The following is an 18,672-nucleotide window of genomic DNA, read 5'->3' as shown; positions in this document are numbered from 1 at the left end:
TTGAGATGGAGCAAGGGAAAGAGAGAAAGAGGGTGAGAGCGAGAGAGAGCAAAAGAAAGATGGGAAGAGAAAGTGAAAGAGGGACCTTTTGTGCCTCTGCTGTGCCTGTCAGATACTCAGGGGCCAAAGCAGAAGTTTTCTGCTGGTAATTCCCGGCTCTGAGTGTCAGCATCCTGTTGCAGTCGTCATGACAACGGCGGAATGTTTTCACCATGTCAACCCCAGCCTCACACACACTGGCTCTAGGTTCCAAATGGCACCATATTCACTACATAGTGCATTGCTTTTGTCAAAAGTAGTTCACTATACAGTATACACTATACAGTTTTCCTGACAATTCCTGATATTTAATCTGAGCAAAAATTCCCTTATTTAGGTCAGTTAGGTCAGTCACCACTTTATTTTAATAATGTGAACTGTCAGAATAATAGTAGACAATTATTTATTTCAGCTTTTATTTCTTTCATCACATTCCCAGTGGGTCAGAAGTCCATATGCTTCTCACAATAATTTGGGTGAATTTTGGCCCATTCCTCCTGACAGAGCTGGTGTAACTGAGTCAGGTTTGTAGGCCTCCTTGCTCGCACACACTTTTTCAGTTCTGCCCACAAATGTTCTATAGGATTGAGGGCAGGGCTTTGTGATGGCCACTCCAATACCTTGACTTTGTTGTCCTTGCGGCATTTTTTCACAACTTTTGAAGTATGGTTGAGGTCATTGTCCATTTGGGAGACCCATTTGCGACCAAGCTTTAACATCCTGACTGATGTCTTGAGATGTTGCTTCAATATATCCACATAATTTTCATTTCCACATGATGGCATCTATTTTGAAGTCCCACAACATGATGCTGCCACCCTCGTGCTTCACAGTTGGGATGGTGTTCTTCGGCTTGCAAGCCTCCCCCTTTTTCCCCCAAACATATCGATGGTCATTATGGCCACACAGTTCTATTTTTGATTCATCAGACCAGAGGACATTTCTCCAAAAAGTATGATCTTTGTCCCCATGTGCAGTTGCAAACCGTAGTCTGGCTTTTTTATGGCGGTTTTTGGAGCAGTGGCTTCTTCCTTGCTGAGCAGCCTTTCAGGTTATGTCGATATAGAACTTGTTTTACTGTGGATATAAATACTTTTGTACCTGTTTCCTCCAGCATCTTCACAAGGTCCTTTGCTGTTGTTCTGGGATTGATTTGCACTTTTCGCACAAAAGTACGTTCATCTCTAGGAGACAGAACGCGTCTCCTTCCTGAGCGGTATGACGGCTGCTTGGTCCCATGGTGTTTATACTTGTGTACTATTGTTTGTACAGATGAACATGGTAACTTCAGGTATATGGAAATTGCTCCCAAGGATGAACCAGGCTTGTGGAGGTCTACAATTTGTTTTCTGAAGTCTTGGCTGATTTCTTTTGATTTTCCCATGATGTCATGCAAAGAGGTACCGAGTTTGAGGTAGGCCTTGAAATACATCCACAGTTACACCTCCAATTGACTTATTATGACGGTTAGCATATCAGAAGCTTCTAAAGCCATGACATCATTTTCTGGAATTTTCCAAGCTGTTTAAAGGCACAGTCGACTTAGTGTATGTAAACGTCTGACCCACTAGAATTGTGATACAGTGAAATAATCTGTCTGTAAACATTTGTTGGAAAATGACTTAGTAGATGTCCTAACCTCCAAAACTATAGTTTGTTAGCAAGAAATTTGTGGAGTGGTTGACAAACCAGTTTTAATGACTCCCACCTAAGTGTATGTGAACTTCCGACTTCAACTGTATGTTGAAATGACAATATATCACTGGAGACATTGCAAATCAATTTGTGCCACTTGTGTCGTCTACATGGAGCTTTAACTCAGTTTGTTGTTGTAGCCTTTTGTTATTACGCAATGAATTAATGACCATGTTTAGTTAATTAGATTGAAAGTTATCAATTGTGATCATGGTCTCAGCTCTATTAAAATTTGTATCATTCTCCACATTTAACGTCAGTTTCATTGTGGACTTTTCTCTGACGTGAGATGTTGGCCTATAGGCTACCTGCATCTAGCTCAGCAAACCATGGAAAAGTAGAATTGCAACTATAAACCCATATTTTAGTCAGTAGCTTATGCCTAATGAAATAACAAGTCAATCTCACAAATAGCCAATTTAAAAAAAAAAAAAACGTTCATCTTAAACTCTCCTGTCGGTTTTACCTGTAGTTTTGCACATGTGATTTATGTACAATTACAAACTTGGTGGTTTGAGGCCTGAATGCTGATTGGTTGAAAGCCATGGTATATCAGACCACGTACCACGGGAATTACAAAAAAATAGTTTTTACTGTTCTAATTATGTTGGTACCGAGTTTATAATAGCAATAAAGCTGATCCCAGGCTGTATCGTGACCGGGAGACCCATGAGGCGGCCCACAAGTGGCCCAGCATTGTCCGGTGTTAGGGTAGGGTTTGGCCGGCCGGGTTGTCCTTGTCCCATCGCGCACTAGCGACTCCTGTGGAGGACCAGGTGCAATTCACACTCACACGGTCGCCAGGTGTACGGTGTTTCCTCCGACACATGGCTTCCGGGTTAACCGAGCATTGTGTCAAGAAGCAGTGGTGCTTGGTGGAGTTTCGGAGGATGCATGGCTCCTCGTCCTTCGCCTCTCCTGAGTCCGTGTGGGAGTTGCAGTGATGGGACAAGACTGTAACTTACCAATTGGATAGCATGAAATTGGGGAGAAAAAAAATTATAGCAAAAAGGAACCTCAGAGGTTTGTGGTATATGGCCAATATGCCACGGCTAAGGGTTATGTCCTAAGAACAACCCTTAGCTGTGGTATACTGGCCATATACCACACCTCCTCGGGCTTTATTGCTTAATCATAGCAGTCAAAACAAGTTAAATCAACATCCATTGATGGAAAATGATCTAGAGAGTTTAATAAGGGGGATTTATATTTTCTCTTGCGACTTAATCTTAAACTCGCAAGAATTATAATTTTGATGGACAACCAAATTGTGTTTCTTAGCCTACATCATTATAAAATTACGTCGATATTCTTAATTCGCTCGATAACGTTATGTTAAAAAATGATTTATTGGATAAGTGTGCAAACACTTTTCTTTTAGCTAGTTTTCAGGCCTTGTGGGTGGGTTTTCAGAGGTCATTGGGATATATTCTTTTGCTAGACTTGGCAACCCTGAGTGGGCCAGACAGGGTCTACCATTCACTGCAACCGCACAAAAAAAATGCTGGGTTAAAAACAACCCAGCGATGGGTAAATAGTGGACAGAAGACACAGTGAGTTATTTTTGACCCTGCGGGTCAGTTCAGAAGACTGGAGGCGTGGTTTAGTAGGGCAGAGGCTTTCAGATAGTTATTTTTGGCCACTTGTGAGAGTAAATGTCATTCCAGTTGATCTGTTCTGTTGTTTTGTCAACACATGTTTAAGGTTGAGCACTGACACTTTTGTAGCTTAATGAGTCTTACACAAGTTGAGTCCCTGAAGTGCCTATGCGTATCCTAATGTTGGAATAGTTATCATTTTGTGATGGTATTAAAATAATAACGTTATTGATTATATATTAAAATATGCAATGTGATAAAATTAACAGGAATGACATTTAATCTCACGGGTGGCCAACAATACCCATCTGAACGCCACACCTCCAATAAGCCACTCCTCCAGACAATTACCATTAAAAGTATATACAAATTAAAAAATGTAGGTTGTGGTCTAATAAAGAATACTTGTAAAAACAGGAAGGACCACACACTGTTTATGCTCCCAATTCACTGCTTTATTGACAAAGTTTAGATCCGAAATGGATCTTAGTCAGGTCAAACAGACTGAGTGCTCACATTCCAAAATATACACATTTCACCTCACATGACCATTACGCACATGACACATGGTGGGTGTGGAAACAATTAAATTCCCTTTTGCGCATAGTCAATCATAATCAACTACAGAAGTATATAATCATAAAGGATTATATACCTACAAATCAGTCCAAGTTAAAGTCTAGGCAAGAGTAAAAAATATGTATGTACAAAATGTTGGAATACCCGCCGATATGACCATTACACGCAGGATTAACGGTAGATATACTGTAATAGCAGTGACCTATTTCAAAAACAACTTGTGTACCTCCAATAATTTGTTATCAATGAGATGAGCACATGCAGTAGTTACAGAAAATCTATTATGGACAGACAGTATGTACCAAAGGACCAAGTGGAGACATGGATGACCAGACAAATCAACGTAACATTCATGTAAGAAATGCTCTGATATTAAACTCTTGGTTCAGATCTTTAGAAGACATGGCGGACAAACTGTGAAACCAATACAGTTCTCTTTACAGTAATAGATTATCAGTATATTCCCCCCCCCCCAGGGGTCTTAACATGTTCGATACCAATGTACTGAGAGCTAAGAGCTGATGTTTTGACGAGCCTCTATGAAATCTCTGGTCAAGAGTCCTGATATTACTCCTGTGTTCCGCTATTCTTGTGTTTTAGAGCTCGTTTAGTTTTTTCCTACATAGCACAGACCACAAATACACTCGATCAGGTATAGCACATTGTTTGTTGAATCACGTAATGATGCCCTTAATCTTAAATGGCTTTTCCCGTCATAGGTTTGATTGAACATTGTGCATTTGTTCGTAAAGTTACACTGGGTACATCGGCCACATCAGGAATTACCATCCGGCACCTTGTCTAGGAAGGTGCGACGTGGTACCGGTTGAAGATCAGACCTCACCACCATCTGGCTGATGTTGGGGATGCGTCTGAAGACGACCCGCGGGGGTTCTTTTAAACTTGTTTTCCAGGTGTGGAACAGTGCTCAAGATGTGTGTGTTTTTTTTAATGATAGGGTCAAACTGTTTGCGAAGTGGGGAGTATTGAAGGAAGCATGGAACTTGGTTTGAGCGTGAGGCTGTAATCCTGGGTCATATTTTTGTAGCGGTCCCCTTGCATCATGCAGCCACTCCCTAGTGGCGCAGCGGTCTAAGGCACTGCATCTCAGCGCTTGAGGAGTCTACTACAGACACCCTGGTTTGATTCCAGACTGTATCACAACTGGACGTGATTGGGAGTCCCATCGGGCGGCTCACAAGTGGCCCGGCGTTGTCCGGGTTGGACCGGTGTAGGCCGTCATTGTAAATAAGAATAAGATTAAATAAAGGTGTAAGAAAATACATAAATAAAAAAAACGGCAAAAATTGGCGTCCAAAATGAACGATTTCCGATTGTTATGAAAACTTGAAATCGGCCCTAAATAATTGGCCATTCCGATTAATCGGTCGACCTCTACTCCTGACTATATGTCATCAAGTGAAAATGTAGAAAATGTGCTATGAAGTTCCCTTTTTTCTCTTGAACATTTATTGAATTATGACATTTTTCACTACTTTTGACCAGGGCCCATGGTCCTCAGAAGGTCAGAAATATTGTACTATGTAGAGCAGTGTTTCTTAATCCTGGTCCTGGGAACCCAAAGAGGGCCGCATTTGAGTTTTTGCCCTCTAGCACTACACACTAGATTCCATTAATCAACTCATCATTAAGTCTTTGAATAGTGGAATCAGGTGTGTAGTGCTGGAGGGCAAGTCCAAAAACAACTCCAGAAACAAACCCTCGCCCTCTACTTTCTAGGCTCCTGCACTTAACGGACAGTAAATCCAGAAGAATTGGTTTGGTGTGTATATATAGCAAACTGGTTTTCTGCCAAGGAAGGAGAGGGAGAACAGAAAAGGGCTCATCTCACCTTGTGGTGGAGGAAAACTGATGAGATGTGAGTCTATGGTTGGTATATACAGTAGAGGAGCAATATATTTTATTTATGCATTTTCTATATTCAGACTTTTTCACCCAGCACTTAGTGTACAATATTGTGATGTGAGGATAATAGCATTGCTTTCAAGTATTTCTGCCCTGTGATACAGTGTATCCCTACACCAGCAATCTATCTCATCAGGGAATTAGGATCAGTTTTATGTATACAGTGTGTGTGTGAGTGCGAGCAAGCGTGTGTGTGTGTCTGGATAGAGTTTAGATAATAGCCAGACCGGGTTTATGGTGCTGCTTAGCATTTCGTTTGAAAGTGCCAGAAAGGGAGAACGATCAAACTGGGTTGTTATATTCTGTGGAATGCAGAACAGGGGAATTATAGCAGATTCCGAGTGAGTGAGTGAGTGAGTGAGTGAGTGAGTGAGTGGTGGTGAGTGAGTGAGTGAGTGAGTGAGTGAGTGAGTGGTGGTGAGTGAGTGAGTGAGTGAGTGAGTGAGTGAGTGAGTGAGTGAGTGAGTGAGTTCCTTCCTTCCTTCCTTCCTTCCTTCCTTCCTTCCTTCCTTCCTTCCTTCCTTCCTTCCTTCCTTCCTTCCTTCCTTCCTTCCTTCCTTCCTTCCTTCCTTCCTTCCTTCCTTCCTTCCTTCCTTCCTTCCTTCCTTCCTTCCTTCCTTCCTTCCTTCCTTCCTTCCTTCCTTCCTTCCTTCCTTCCTTCCTTCCTTCCTGTTCTCAATATTGGTCAATAAGGCAGTTCCTGCAGAGTTCAAAGGTAGAAGGCGAAGCCAGGCTTACGATGTGACACGGAAATGCCAACCTTTTGGACCTGGGTCACATTAATTTGTGCACACCGTAGCAAAATGTTTTGCAATTGGGAAACGAAAAACAACCATTTCTTATTGGACAAATAAGTAGGTCCCGCCCCGTTTCGGCCCATTTGCTTCCTAGTGAATATATCCCAGTCCTCATCTCGTTAGACAGTGCTCTTAACCACGAGGACCTGGAGAACACGTCTGTGTCCTCCAGGTAAACGCTGGGTAGACAGTCTGGCCCCTTGTATCAGACCCACCATCACAGGCCTGACTGGAAACACAGCAGGGCAGCAACAGCAGACTCAACACAAGATAATAGCATCCTCATACAGTAAAATCCCTAAACCAAATCAGTAGCCTTATGGTTAGTGTCTTCCCTGAGATTGGACGGTTGGGAGTTTTGTTCCTCAGCCGTTCGTTCTCCTTCTCAGTGCCTAATCTCTGTTGGTCCAATCAGTCCTTTTTCGGCGTTATTTATTTTTCTTTTAAAGGGAGTGGGTCAAGTCCCATCCCTCGCATATTTATTGGACAGGATAGAGAGAGTATGTTGAAATAGCAGTTTTCCAGATTCAAACCCATGCTGCAGCAGTATATATGTCCCAGAGGTAGCAGCTTAGACCTCTAGACCACCCTAGGCCAATCTTAGGCCAATCAACTCTCAGGCCCAGTAAACTGTCTGCGACTGCTGGACCGATGCGATACCATGAGCTGTAATGAACTTGTAGAGAAATTTCACATGCTTCACTTTCCTCAATAGACATTAAACTCAGGGAGTCCCTCCCTCTTTGTTTTCTCTGGAACCATGGTAACCTATAATTACTCTAGTATACACATCTCGTTCTCCCTCTCCCCCTCTATATCTATCTCTCGCTCTCTGTTCCCCCTCTATATCTATCTCTCGCTCTCTGTTCCCCCTCTATATCTATCTCTCGCTCTCTGTTCCCCCTCTATATCTATCTCTCGCTCTCTGTTCCCCCTCTATATCTATCTCTCGCTCTCTGTTCCCCCTCTATATCTATCTCTCGCTCTCTGTTCCCCCTCTATATCTATCTCTCGCTCTCTGTTCCCCCTCTATATCCCTCTCGCTCTCTGTTCCTCCTCTCCTCCTCTATATCTATCTCTCGCTCTCTGTTCTCCCTCTCTATCTATCTCTCGCTCTCTGTTCTCCCTCTCCCCCTCTATCTATCTCTCGCTCTCTGTTCTCCCTCTCCCCCTCTATCTATCTCTCGCTCTCTGTTCTCCCTCTCCCCCTCTATCTATCTCTCGCTCTCTGTTCTCCCTCTCCCCCTCTATATCCATCTCTCGCTCTCTGTTCTCCCTCTCCCCCTCTATCTCTGTCTCGCTCTCCATCCTTTCTCCATCTCTTGCTCGCACACCCAGGGCTGTGGCGGTCATTCGATTTTCCCCGCCGGTTATGGTCATGTAAAAGTGATTGACCATTAATTAAGATACGTACGTTTAGCATCTCCAGGCCTCCACGCATATAAACCGCATGCAGGCCGCTGATGCACGCCTTTGGAGCGTTTACATTGAAATATAAATTAAATATATACACCATCACAATAAATCAATGTTTTATTTTAGGCAGGTTTAAATAAGCACGATATGAAGAAAATGTATTTCAGAAGAACAGAATATGTGTTGGACTACTGTATGTTATCTGGCTATACACCATGCCATAGGCTGTAGGCGTGTTTATTTAGGAGATAAGATATGCTTATAAATCCCGTGCCATTATTTTATATTATAGGATTTTAGAGTAAGAAGAATATACTTGAACTCAGCTAAATGAAATAGAAAGGATATTTGTCCCATTCCGGGAGCGAGTATGCATATGAAGTGGCTGTATTGAGTGTAAAAGTGATCATTTGAAACAAGTCCTATATGCTAGATTTAGAGTTATTTGGCAACTTTAGTTGTGAATGATCCAATCTAAACATAAATGGGATGCATGATGCAACTATAGACTATTGATGATTTGATAAAGTCTGGAAAAAAACTTGCGCTCTGTTCCTTGAGTCCAGGCTGCACATGCTGTTCGCTCATCAAGTGGTCCTATTATCACCCATCAGACTATTCTCAATTGAATTGAGTCTTTGCTAATATGTAAAATTTGATTCAATTTAGAATGGCCCATTATCAAATGGGCAGGGCCAGGGGGGAAATGACTGAATGTTGTCATCTGTATGCACTGGAATGGCTCATTATCAAATGGGCAGGGCCAGGGGGGAAATGACTGAATGTTGTCATCTGTATACACTGGAATGGCGAATGGAGGCCGCCGCTTTCCCACTGGTTCGGTTTTCAATCATGCTGGTAGGCTACCCGGTTATTTCACTCCAGGCATCAACCACTGTTTGAGGAGCATGCAGTCTCTTGCTGTATGCAGTCTCTTGCTGTATGCAGTCTCTTGGGTATTCCGCCCAAACTCTGTATGCCAGCGGCTCGCCTACCCTGTTCCTGCAGCTACCCGGTGTTTACTTTGGGGAACCAAGTGAAATCTGTTCGGGAATATTGATAGTAACACGTTTTCAAAACAAAACATATTCAATTCAACTGTTGGCAGCCCCTCTCTCTGCAAGCTGGAGAAAGGAATTGAAGCAAAGAGAGGAGATGGAAACGCATGGTGTGGAGAAATTCTTTAGCTAAAGGTAACGTGTCAGCCTATTTAATTATGAAAATATAACAAAATCCCTATTACTAGGCTATTCAAAATCAAATACAAATCCACTATAATTGTAGGCTAACTGTAAGCCGCCCTGCACAATCAGTGAACCAACAGCATCGCCTAGTTCTATACTTTCTCTCTAAGACTCATGGATAGAAAGTTTGGAGCATAGCATGAGGTAACCAGTCCATCCAGTATGCATAATAATACAGTCCACACTCAAAGGCGATTACGAGAATTTGTTTAATTTTGGAGGCTAGCTAGCTAGAGCAATTATGTACCAATTGTGTGCCCATCTGAAATCAGTTATTATATGTTTTTCTGCCATGCATAATATGTGCTAGGCTATGTATTGTCATTATTTTAATTTCAGTTTTTTTTTCAGGCTTAATATAAAATCATCACCTTAGAAAGCGCTGTCCATTTCGTTGTGTTTGGCTTTGAAACAACGTCCCGCAATGACCATGTTTTAAACCCGTTGTTGAACTTCTTTCTTCAACTTGATTGATCCCAGTGAGGTGAGTTTTAAAAGCACGATACTGTTTTGGTGATGTGTTGGATGTGATTTTAGATTGTATTTGCGTTGATGTCAGAGTGGTTAGATGGACAATAGAGCCCTGAGTACCAGGCCATTAGCGACCTGATGGTCAGTAGTCAGCTGGGTACTACCAATGGATGTCCAGAGTGCATAAGAGGAGATTACCATGGAATTTTACTGCGGTCATGACTCATGACTGCTGGTATGGCTGTAACATGGTCACCGCAACAGCCCTAATCACACCCTCTTTCTCCCTTACTCTGTCCTCTCTTTCTTTCTCTCTTTCTCCCTCACACTCCTCTCACTCTCTTCTCGCTTCTCTTTCTCCCTCTCTTTCTTTCTGTCAATTCCACTAAGTAGGGTAGCCTAGTGGTTAGAGCATTGGACTAGTAACCAGAAGGTTGCAAGTTCAAACCCCTGAGCTGACAAGGTACAAATCTGTCGTTCTGCCCCTGAACAGGCAGTTAACCCACTGTTCCTAGACCAGTTAACCCACTGTTCCTAGACCAGTTAACCCACTGTTCCTAGACCAGTTAACCCACTGTTCCTAGGCCGTCATTGAAAATAAGAATTAAAGGTTAAATAAAGGTAAAATAAAAAAATTCTCTCCTCTTTTTCTTGCTCTGTGCTATTCTGCTTTTCGGTGCAGGCGGCAGCACTTCAGGTACCGCGAAGTGAGTGTACAGTATGAGCCAGATTTCAACATTCTTCAGTAGGAGAGAGGAAGAGAAAGAAGTACGGAGCGAGAGATGGTGTGTGGAGAGTAGGTGTCTGGTCTGGATAGTTGAACGACACTGAAACTGCTGATGTAACACAGCTGGTTGTTTTAGACACGCATGCACAGACACACACACACTCACCCCTTTGCGTATGCATAGTGCAATTCCTGGAGCTTGCTCCAGCTTGGATTGACTTCCAGGCTTTTTACCATCTCCCTCCCAATCAGAATATTTGTGTGAGTGTGTACAGTATGTGTGGAAGAGGGAGGGAGTGCACGAGACCTAGAGGGAGCGGGTGAGACTGGGTGCTAGTGAGTGCGTGCCTGTGTGTGTGTGTGTGTGTGTGTGTGTGTGTGTGTTTGACCGTCAGTTCTGGTCAGCTGATGGCCGTGGCTTGCTTCGATTGGAGGAGCCAGCTGTGTTCAGCTGCAGTGTAGGCAGATCAGTGCGGAGAGTGGAGAGACAAGGCAGCCTCTGTCTCCTGCAGCTGGAGGGAGCCCAGCGCTCAGCAGTGCAGAGCTAGAGAGCAGTGGGTCTGCAGTACGAAGCAGGCAGGCAGGGCTGGAGCACCGGTGCTTTAGGACTGGAGCAGGGCTACAGGGGGAACCTGGGCTAACCTAACCTGGACTGGACTAGGCTGTAGCTGGGCTTTCCTGAACTTAGCTCCATTAGGCTGGTCCAAGGTCCAGACTGCTAGGGACAGGTGGCCAGAGCTGGGTGGTGATCCCAGGGCAGAGGGCTCTGTCTGGGGGTGACGTGGTTGGGTACCTGGGTATGGGCTGCTCGGCCAGCTTGGTGCTCCTCCAGGCCCTGCGTTCCGTGGGCCGGGCCAACTGTGCCCGCATGTGCTCCCGCCAGGACCAGCTATCCCCGGACGTCCTGCCGCCCGGCGAGGGCCACGCCACCTCCGGGGGAAGTAGAGCCCTCACCATCATCGTTATGGTAACTAACATCAGACTGCGGAGCTGTAGGCTGCAGCCTCCCTTGTTCCTTTGTTGGGGTTGGGGGGGGTTGGGGTGTGTGTAAGAGGGCTAGAGGGAATCTGTTTGGTCTCCTATTTTTAGATACGAGTGTTTTACCATGTGGTTTTCTCCCCTTGCTGTATGTTAGTGTGTCCTCTGTGTGTGTGTGTGTGCATGTGACTGAGTGTGTGTGTGCATGGGTGTGTGAAGGGTAATGCACAGTATTATCGAGGAGCGAGGCATGATGTGATCAGAGCTGTGTGAGGGAGTGGGGCGAAAACAGAAGCAGGGGGCTGGCGGGGGTGTACAGGGAGAGAAGTGGGGTGGGGGGCTGGCTGGGGTTCAGTCCTGAGGAATTTAGTTTCTGTGGGAAAAAATGTGCCTCATTGCTCATGGTTCGTCTAGTAGGCTGCTGATAAGATGTGAGTGTTTGTCTAAATCAACGGGTAAATGAATGAGCAAATGAACAAATGTAGGATACTGGATTGGCCAACATTCTTATGTTTCTGTCTGTGAGTGACAGTGATACTGATTGTGCAATACCATTTGGATCCATTATTAGGAGCAGTAGGGTGAAGTTGCCCCTATACGCTGCTCTTGGTTCAGTTTAGCATTTTCCCTACAAATGGTTAAGGCCATGATTGTGGAGGGGAAGCTGATCCAAGATCTGTACCTAGAGGAAGCTTCACCCCAGAGTTATTAAGACAGCGTTGAGACGTGACAGCTTGGTTCATGATGATTCATAAATTAGTAGGTGTGACATCAGTGGGGAGTCTGAGACGGATGGTATGTGAGGTGAGGATATACCCAGGGTGGCAAGGTGGTGCCGAGGAGCAGGGGTGTAGAGATATTTAATAGTTACCCCTGTTGAATGGTGACGACAATCCTGGCTGCATCTGTATTTCAATGTCCCTGTCTGTCCGACCGTCCATATGCCTGGTCGTTGTATGCACAATCCCCCTCTCTGGGACACGCATCAATATCAGCCTCTGTTTCCCGAGGGCTGCATGGATGACAACATTGAAGAAGTAGAAAAAATGTCAGGCTCATTTTGGCAGGGGTGTGATCCATAAAGTTTGCCTGACGACTCAAACTGAGTTCTTACGCTGCTCTGTTGCTCGCTACGTACTTCAGTCTGAGACTGCAATCATTGAAGTCGTTTGTGGTGACGTCAAAATGAAGGGTGTTGTACAAAACAAAGTCATCGACGTTTGGACGTAACCAATCGGAGGAACAAAGTCAATGATACGTTTTCAAAATGTCGCTTTACCCCCGTGTGTTTTGGCTCTGGTGCAACCCGTCGTTTTTTTGTGACCAATCAGACGATCTAGAATGTATTTCCATTCTAGACATCGTAGGGGAGGCTAGCCAGGCAACCACAAAGTTCTCTCTCTCTCTCCTCACATATACCAGAGGAACCTGTCTGTCTACCCACTCACCTTCTCCTTGTGGCACTTAAAGTCTTGTTCATCTGCAGACTGGACCCATGCACAGTGTAGTCCTCCCTGCTGGAAGGAGCCGGAGAGAGACAGAGGAAGAAAAGACTAGGAGGGTAAAAGACTCCTGGTCTGGTGATCTTCCCTTCTCTGCTTTCCTCTCCTTTTTTCTGGTCCTGTACAGGGGCACGAGTAAGACGCTCGGGCAGACCATTCTCCTGTACGGTAGTCTGCAGGGAGCTGAGGACTCGTAATCCTCCTGGTCCATTAAGACATTGACCCACATCTGACCTGACGGTGTAGGAGAGGAAGCAGGACGGACAGATATGGGCTGGGAAAAGAGTCTGCACTGAGCTCACAGTGATGGAAGACATGAAGAACTTAAATGAATTAATCTATGTAATGCATGTTGGGAGGGAAGTAGAGAGCGCTCCAACCAACATGAGTCGAGGGGATGGCCAAAAATCACAAGAACATAAAAAAAGCACGTTAATATGTTTTATAGACATTTTTTGAGGGGCGGGAGGTAGCCTAGTGGTTAGAGCGTTGGGTCAGTAACCGAAAGGTTGCTAGATTGAATCCCCGAGCTGACAAGGTATAAATCTGTCGTTCCGCCCCTGAACAAGGCAGTTAACCCACTGTTCCTAGGTCGTCGTTATAAATAAGAATTTGTTCTTAACTGACTTGCCTAGTTAAACTAAGGTTAAATAAATAAAAAATATTCATTAAAGTCATCCATGACTAACACGGATGTAGCTCAAACATGATAAGGCTCCCAAGAAGCCACAGCTATGGAGAAAAAGTGCCTTCGGAAAGTATTCAGACCCCTTGACTTATTCCACATTTTGTTAGGTACAGCCTTATTCTAAAATTCATGAAATTGTTTTCTCCCCTCATCAATCTACACACAATACCCCATAATTACAAAGCAAAACAGTTTTTTTAAATACATTTTTGCTAACTTATTAAAAATTTAAAAAACAAAGTATTCAGACCCTTTTACTCAGTACTTTGTTGAATCACCTTTGGCAGTGATTACTGCCTCGAGTCTTCTTGGGTATGGCGCTACAAGCTTGGCACACCTGGATTTTGGGGAGTTTCTCCCATTATTCTCTGCAGAACCTCTCAAGCTATCAGGTTGGATGGGGAGCGTTGCTGCACAGCTATTTTCAGGTCCCTCCAGAGATGTTCAAATCCGGGCTCTGGCTGGGCCACTCAAGGACATTCAGAGACATGTCCCGAAGCCACTCCTGCGTTGTCTTGGCTGTGTGCGTAGGGGTCATTGTTCTGTTGGAAGGTGAACCTTCACCCCAGTCTGAGGTCCTGAGCGCTCTGGAGCAGGTTTTCATCAAGGATCTCTCTGTACTTTGCTCCGTTCATCCTTCCCTCGATCCTGACTAGTCTCCCAGTCCCTGCTGCTGAAAAACATCCCCACAGCATGAATGCTGCCACCACCATGCTTCACCGTAGGGATGGTGACAGGTTTCCTCCATACGTGACGCTTGCATTCAGGCCAAATAGTTAAATCTTGGTTTCTTAAGGCCAGAGAATCTTGTTTCTCATGGTCTGAAAGTCTTTTGGTTCCTCCAAGTGGGCTGTCATGTGCCTTTTACTGAGGAGTGGCTTCTGTTTGGCCACTCTACCATAAAGGCCTGATTGGTAGAGTGCTGCACAGATGGTTGTCCTTCTGGAAGGTTCTCCCATCTCCACAGGGGAACTCTAGAGCTCTGTCAGTGACCATCGGGTTCTTGGTCACCTCCCTGACCAAGGTCCTTCTCCTCCGATTGCTCAGTTTGACTGGCCAGCCAGCTCTAGGAAAAGTCTTGGTGGTTCGAAACTTCTTCCATTTAAGAATGATGGAGGCCACTGTGCTCTTGGGGACCTTCAATGCTGCAGAAATGTTTTGGAACCCTTCCCCAGATCGGTGCCTCAACACAATCCTGTTTCGGAGCTCTACGGACAATTCCTTCGACCTCATGGCTTGGTTTTTGCTCTGACATGCACTGTCAACTGTATGACCAGGTGTGTGCCTTTCCAAATTATGTACAATCAATTGAATTTACCACAGGTGGACTCCAATCAAGTTGTAGAAACATCTCAAGGATGATCAATGGAAACAGGATGCACCTGAGCTTATGTAAATAAGGTATTTCTGTTTTTTTATTTTAATAAATTTGAAAACATGTCTAAAAACCTGATTTCGCTTTGCCATTATGGGGTGTTGTGTATAGATTGCTGTGGGAATTGTTATTTAATCAATTTTAGAAGAAGGCTGTAACGTAACAAAATGTGGAAAAAGTCAACGGGTCTGAATACTTCCCCGAAGGCTCTGTACATTGCTGTCAAAACATTTTTCACGTCTTCCATCACTGTGAGCTCAGTGCATACTCTCTTCCCAGCATTTTGACTGCAATGTATCTCCATAAATAGCAACAAAAAAGTAATCAAGTTCAGGGTGAGCGCTGCAGTATGAAGCTCATTAAACTAAGGTTGATTGAGGTCCAGACATTAGGCTGTTCTCAGACTCTCCATGGTCCCTATCTGCATGTCGCTGACACTGGTGTTAAGAGGAAATATGTAACGACTTCCTGCCATTCCATTCCTTCATCTCTGCTTCTCTATCTCCTCCCTCTCTCGGCAGGTTGTGTTGGGCCAGTAACAAAAGGTTGCTGGTTTGAATACCCGAGCCGACAAGGTGAAAAATCTGTTGATGTGCCCTTGAGCCAAGCACTTAACCCTAATTTGCTCTAACCCTAATAATATATTTGTTTATCTGCCTCCTTCCCCTGTTCATAAGAGTATGATATTCTCACTCTCTGTACTCTCTCTAGCCCTCTCTCTTTACTCTTTCCCCCTCTCCTCCCCCTCTTTTCTCTCTCCCCCTCTATCCCCTCATCTCTCTTTCTCTCTGTCCCTGTCTCTACCCCCCTTTCTCCCCCTTGCTCTCTCTCTCTCTCTGTAGTAGATGTGGACTGAGTTGATGTGATCCAGATGGCGATAGCTGCAGTCTGGTCCTGGACCCTGTCCTGTGCTGTTTCAGCACTAGGAAACATAAACTCTCTGGCTCCCATCACACAACAGACTATTACTGCCTCCCAAACGGCACCTTTTTTCCTACAGTACATAGTGCTGTGTACTGCTTTTGACCAGAGCCCTATGTGCCCTGATCAAAAGGAATGCTCTGCAAAGGGAATAGGGTGCCATTTGGGACGTAGATATAAATTGTAATTGAGATAAACATTCCCAGCTTCTACAGGTGGTCACACTCCCAAGATATTACATGGCCTTGTCAGCTCTGCTTTTCATCTATTTCCTTCCGTCTTCTCGTGTTTTCTCGCATCATATCGCTCTCTCGCTTTCTCTCAATTCAAAGGGATTTATTGGCATGGGAAGCATATGTTTACATTGCCAAAGCAAGTGAAATAGATAATAAACAAAAGTGAAATTAACAATACAAAATGAACAGCAAACATTACTTATGCAATTGTTCCAAAGGAGTAGACATTTTACATGTCATTATGGCTATATGCAGTGTTGTAACGATGTGCAAATAGTTACAAAAGGGAAAATGAATAAACATAAATATGGGTTGTATATACAATGGTGTTTGTTCTTCACTGGTTGCCCTTTTCTTGTTGCAACAGGTCACAAATCTTGCTGCTGTGATGGAACACAGTTGTAATTCACTGGCATGTATGCGAAGCAGTAATTGTTTCAAAACATCTCCTGCCATGTCACTGCGTCATGAATTCACTTTAAAAGAAACGGGCTATACATTTGGGTGAGGTTTTTTTCCTCGCCTGAGTAGCCTCGTTTCACTGCCAAAAATAAAATTAAACTATCTAGTTTTCGGCAAAATAACACATTGTCAAATACAGGTAGCCTAGTCAAATAATTAACATCCAATCACATTAACCGTTACTCTCTCGCGGGAAACCTTCACTCTTGCGCAGACATTTAGAAACTAAACAAGACCATTTGAAAAATAACCCACAGGAGTGTTTTGAGTGAGAATAAAGACGACTTTCGAGTAGTAAGACGGATAGTGTTACTACAGCTCCTGCTATATGTCCGTTACGTTTATTGGGGGTATTTTATTTATTTATTACATTTATTTAACTAGGCAGGGGCAGCAAGACAGATTTTTACCTTGTCAGCTCGGGGATTCGATCCAGTAACCCAACGCTCTAACCACTAGGCTACCTGCCGCCCCAATTAAGGTAGACATCCTCTTCTGCAAACCACTGGAAACCAGGTCAACATGAGAGAATATTTTTTAATTACTGGACAAAAGCCATGACAGGGAGACATAGTGGAGTGGTAACGCACATGCAAGCAGTTGCTCCCGACGCCACTTGGGTACACAGCAGCATCCACTGAGAGGCTCTTGCTGCCAAAGGAATGCCTGACAGCTTGAAAGAGGTTTTGGACACTACAGTGTAAATGGTTAAAAGGCCCCTGAACTCTTGTGTATTTTCTGCATTATGCAATGATTAGGGCAGTGACCATGTAACGCTTTTACAACATGCAGAAGAAGTGCGCTGGTTATCAAGGGAGACGAGCTTAAAGTTTTCTTTACTGACCATCATTTTCACTTGTCTGACCGCTTGCATGATGACAAGTTTCTCACATGACTGGCCTATCTGGGGGATGTTTTTTCTCACCTTAATGATCTGAATCTAGGATTACAGGGACTCTCCACAACTATATTCAATGATGCGGGACAAAATTGAGGCTATGATTAAGAAGTTGGAGCTCTTTTCTGACAACACACAGGTCTTTCCATTATTGTAGGTTTTTTTTGCGTGCAAATGAACTCAAACTTACGGACAATGTCAAATCTGATTATAGCGAAGCACTTGAGTAAGCTGGGTGCGTAATTACGCAGGTACTTTCCTGAAACGGACGACACAAACAACTGAATTCGTTATCCCTTTCATGCCCTGCCTCCAGTCCACTTACCGATATCTGAACAAGAGAGCCTCATCAAAATTGCAACAAGTGGTTCTGTGAAAATGTAATTTAATCAGAAGCCACTTCCAGATTTCTGGATAGGGCTGCGCTCAGAGTTTTTTGCCTTGGCAAATCGCGCTGTTAAGACACTGATGCCCTTTGCAACCACGTACCTATGTGAGAGTGGATTCTCGGCCCTCACTAGCATGAAAACTAAATACAGGCACAGAAAGTGTGGACTGAGACTCTCTCCAATACAACCTAACATTACAGAGTTATGTGCGTCCTTTCAAGCACACCCTTCTCATTAACCTGTGGTGAGTTATTCACCATTTTTCTTGAACAAATAAGGTTTTATATGTAAGATGACTAAATAAAGAGCAAAATTATTTATTATTATTTGTGCCCAGGCCCTATAAGAGCTCTTTGTCACTTCCCACGTGTCGCGTTGTGACAAAAACTCATACTCATTCTTATGTTTAATAAATGTATCATATAGTGTGTGTGTGTGTGTGTGGCAGGCTTACAATGATGGCAAAAAACAACATTTGAGAGTGCGCTGACCCATGTGCTAGATGGAGGTTGAATGTTTGAAGGGATACTGGACTATAAAAAGTTTGGGAACCAATGTTCTAGGGCAACGGTGTCTAGATGGAATTTGTATTTGTAGTTCTGACATCTGGAACACCATTATTTTTGTCTTACTGAGATTTACTGTCAGGGCCCAAGTCTGACATAATCTGTGCAGAAGATATAGGTGCTGCTGTAGGCCCTCCTTGATTGTGGACAGAAGCACCAGATCAT

General features: G+C 44.0%; 1 protein-coding gene across 8 annotated transcripts in view; it reads left to right on the top strand.

Moving 5' to 3' along the window:
- Window positions 1–18,672, top strand: part of LOC112266050 (dedicator of cytokinesis protein 10-like) — a 155,312-nt gene that overhangs the window by 32,912 nt on the left and 103,728 nt on the right. For 4 of the 8 annotated variants that reach the window (XM_042295805.1, XM_042295813.1, XM_042295811.1 and 1 more), the window contains exon 1: window positions 10,986–11,459. The exons of 2 other annotated variants lie outside the window; for them this stretch is intronic. In XM_042295805.1, coding sequence (XP_042151739.1) covers window positions 11,292–11,459 — 168 coding nt within the window. In that variant the 5' untranslated portion in view covers window positions 10,986–11,291. Of the gene's footprint in view, window positions 1–10,985; window positions 11,460–18,672 lie in introns of those variants that run through there. 2 more of the 8 variants (XM_042295812.1, XM_042295806.1) reach the window with 1 other exon arrangement.

The sequence above is a fragment of the Oncorhynchus tshawytscha genome, linkage group LG13 (assembly GCF_018296145.1).
Source record: "Oncorhynchus tshawytscha isolate Ot180627B linkage group LG13, Otsh_v2.0, whole genome shotgun sequence".
In the NCBI taxonomy this organism is placed as follows: domain Eukaryota; kingdom Metazoa; phylum Chordata; class Actinopteri; order Salmoniformes; family Salmonidae; genus Oncorhynchus; species Oncorhynchus tshawytscha.
This window is presented reverse-complemented; position numbering and strand designations above follow the sequence as displayed.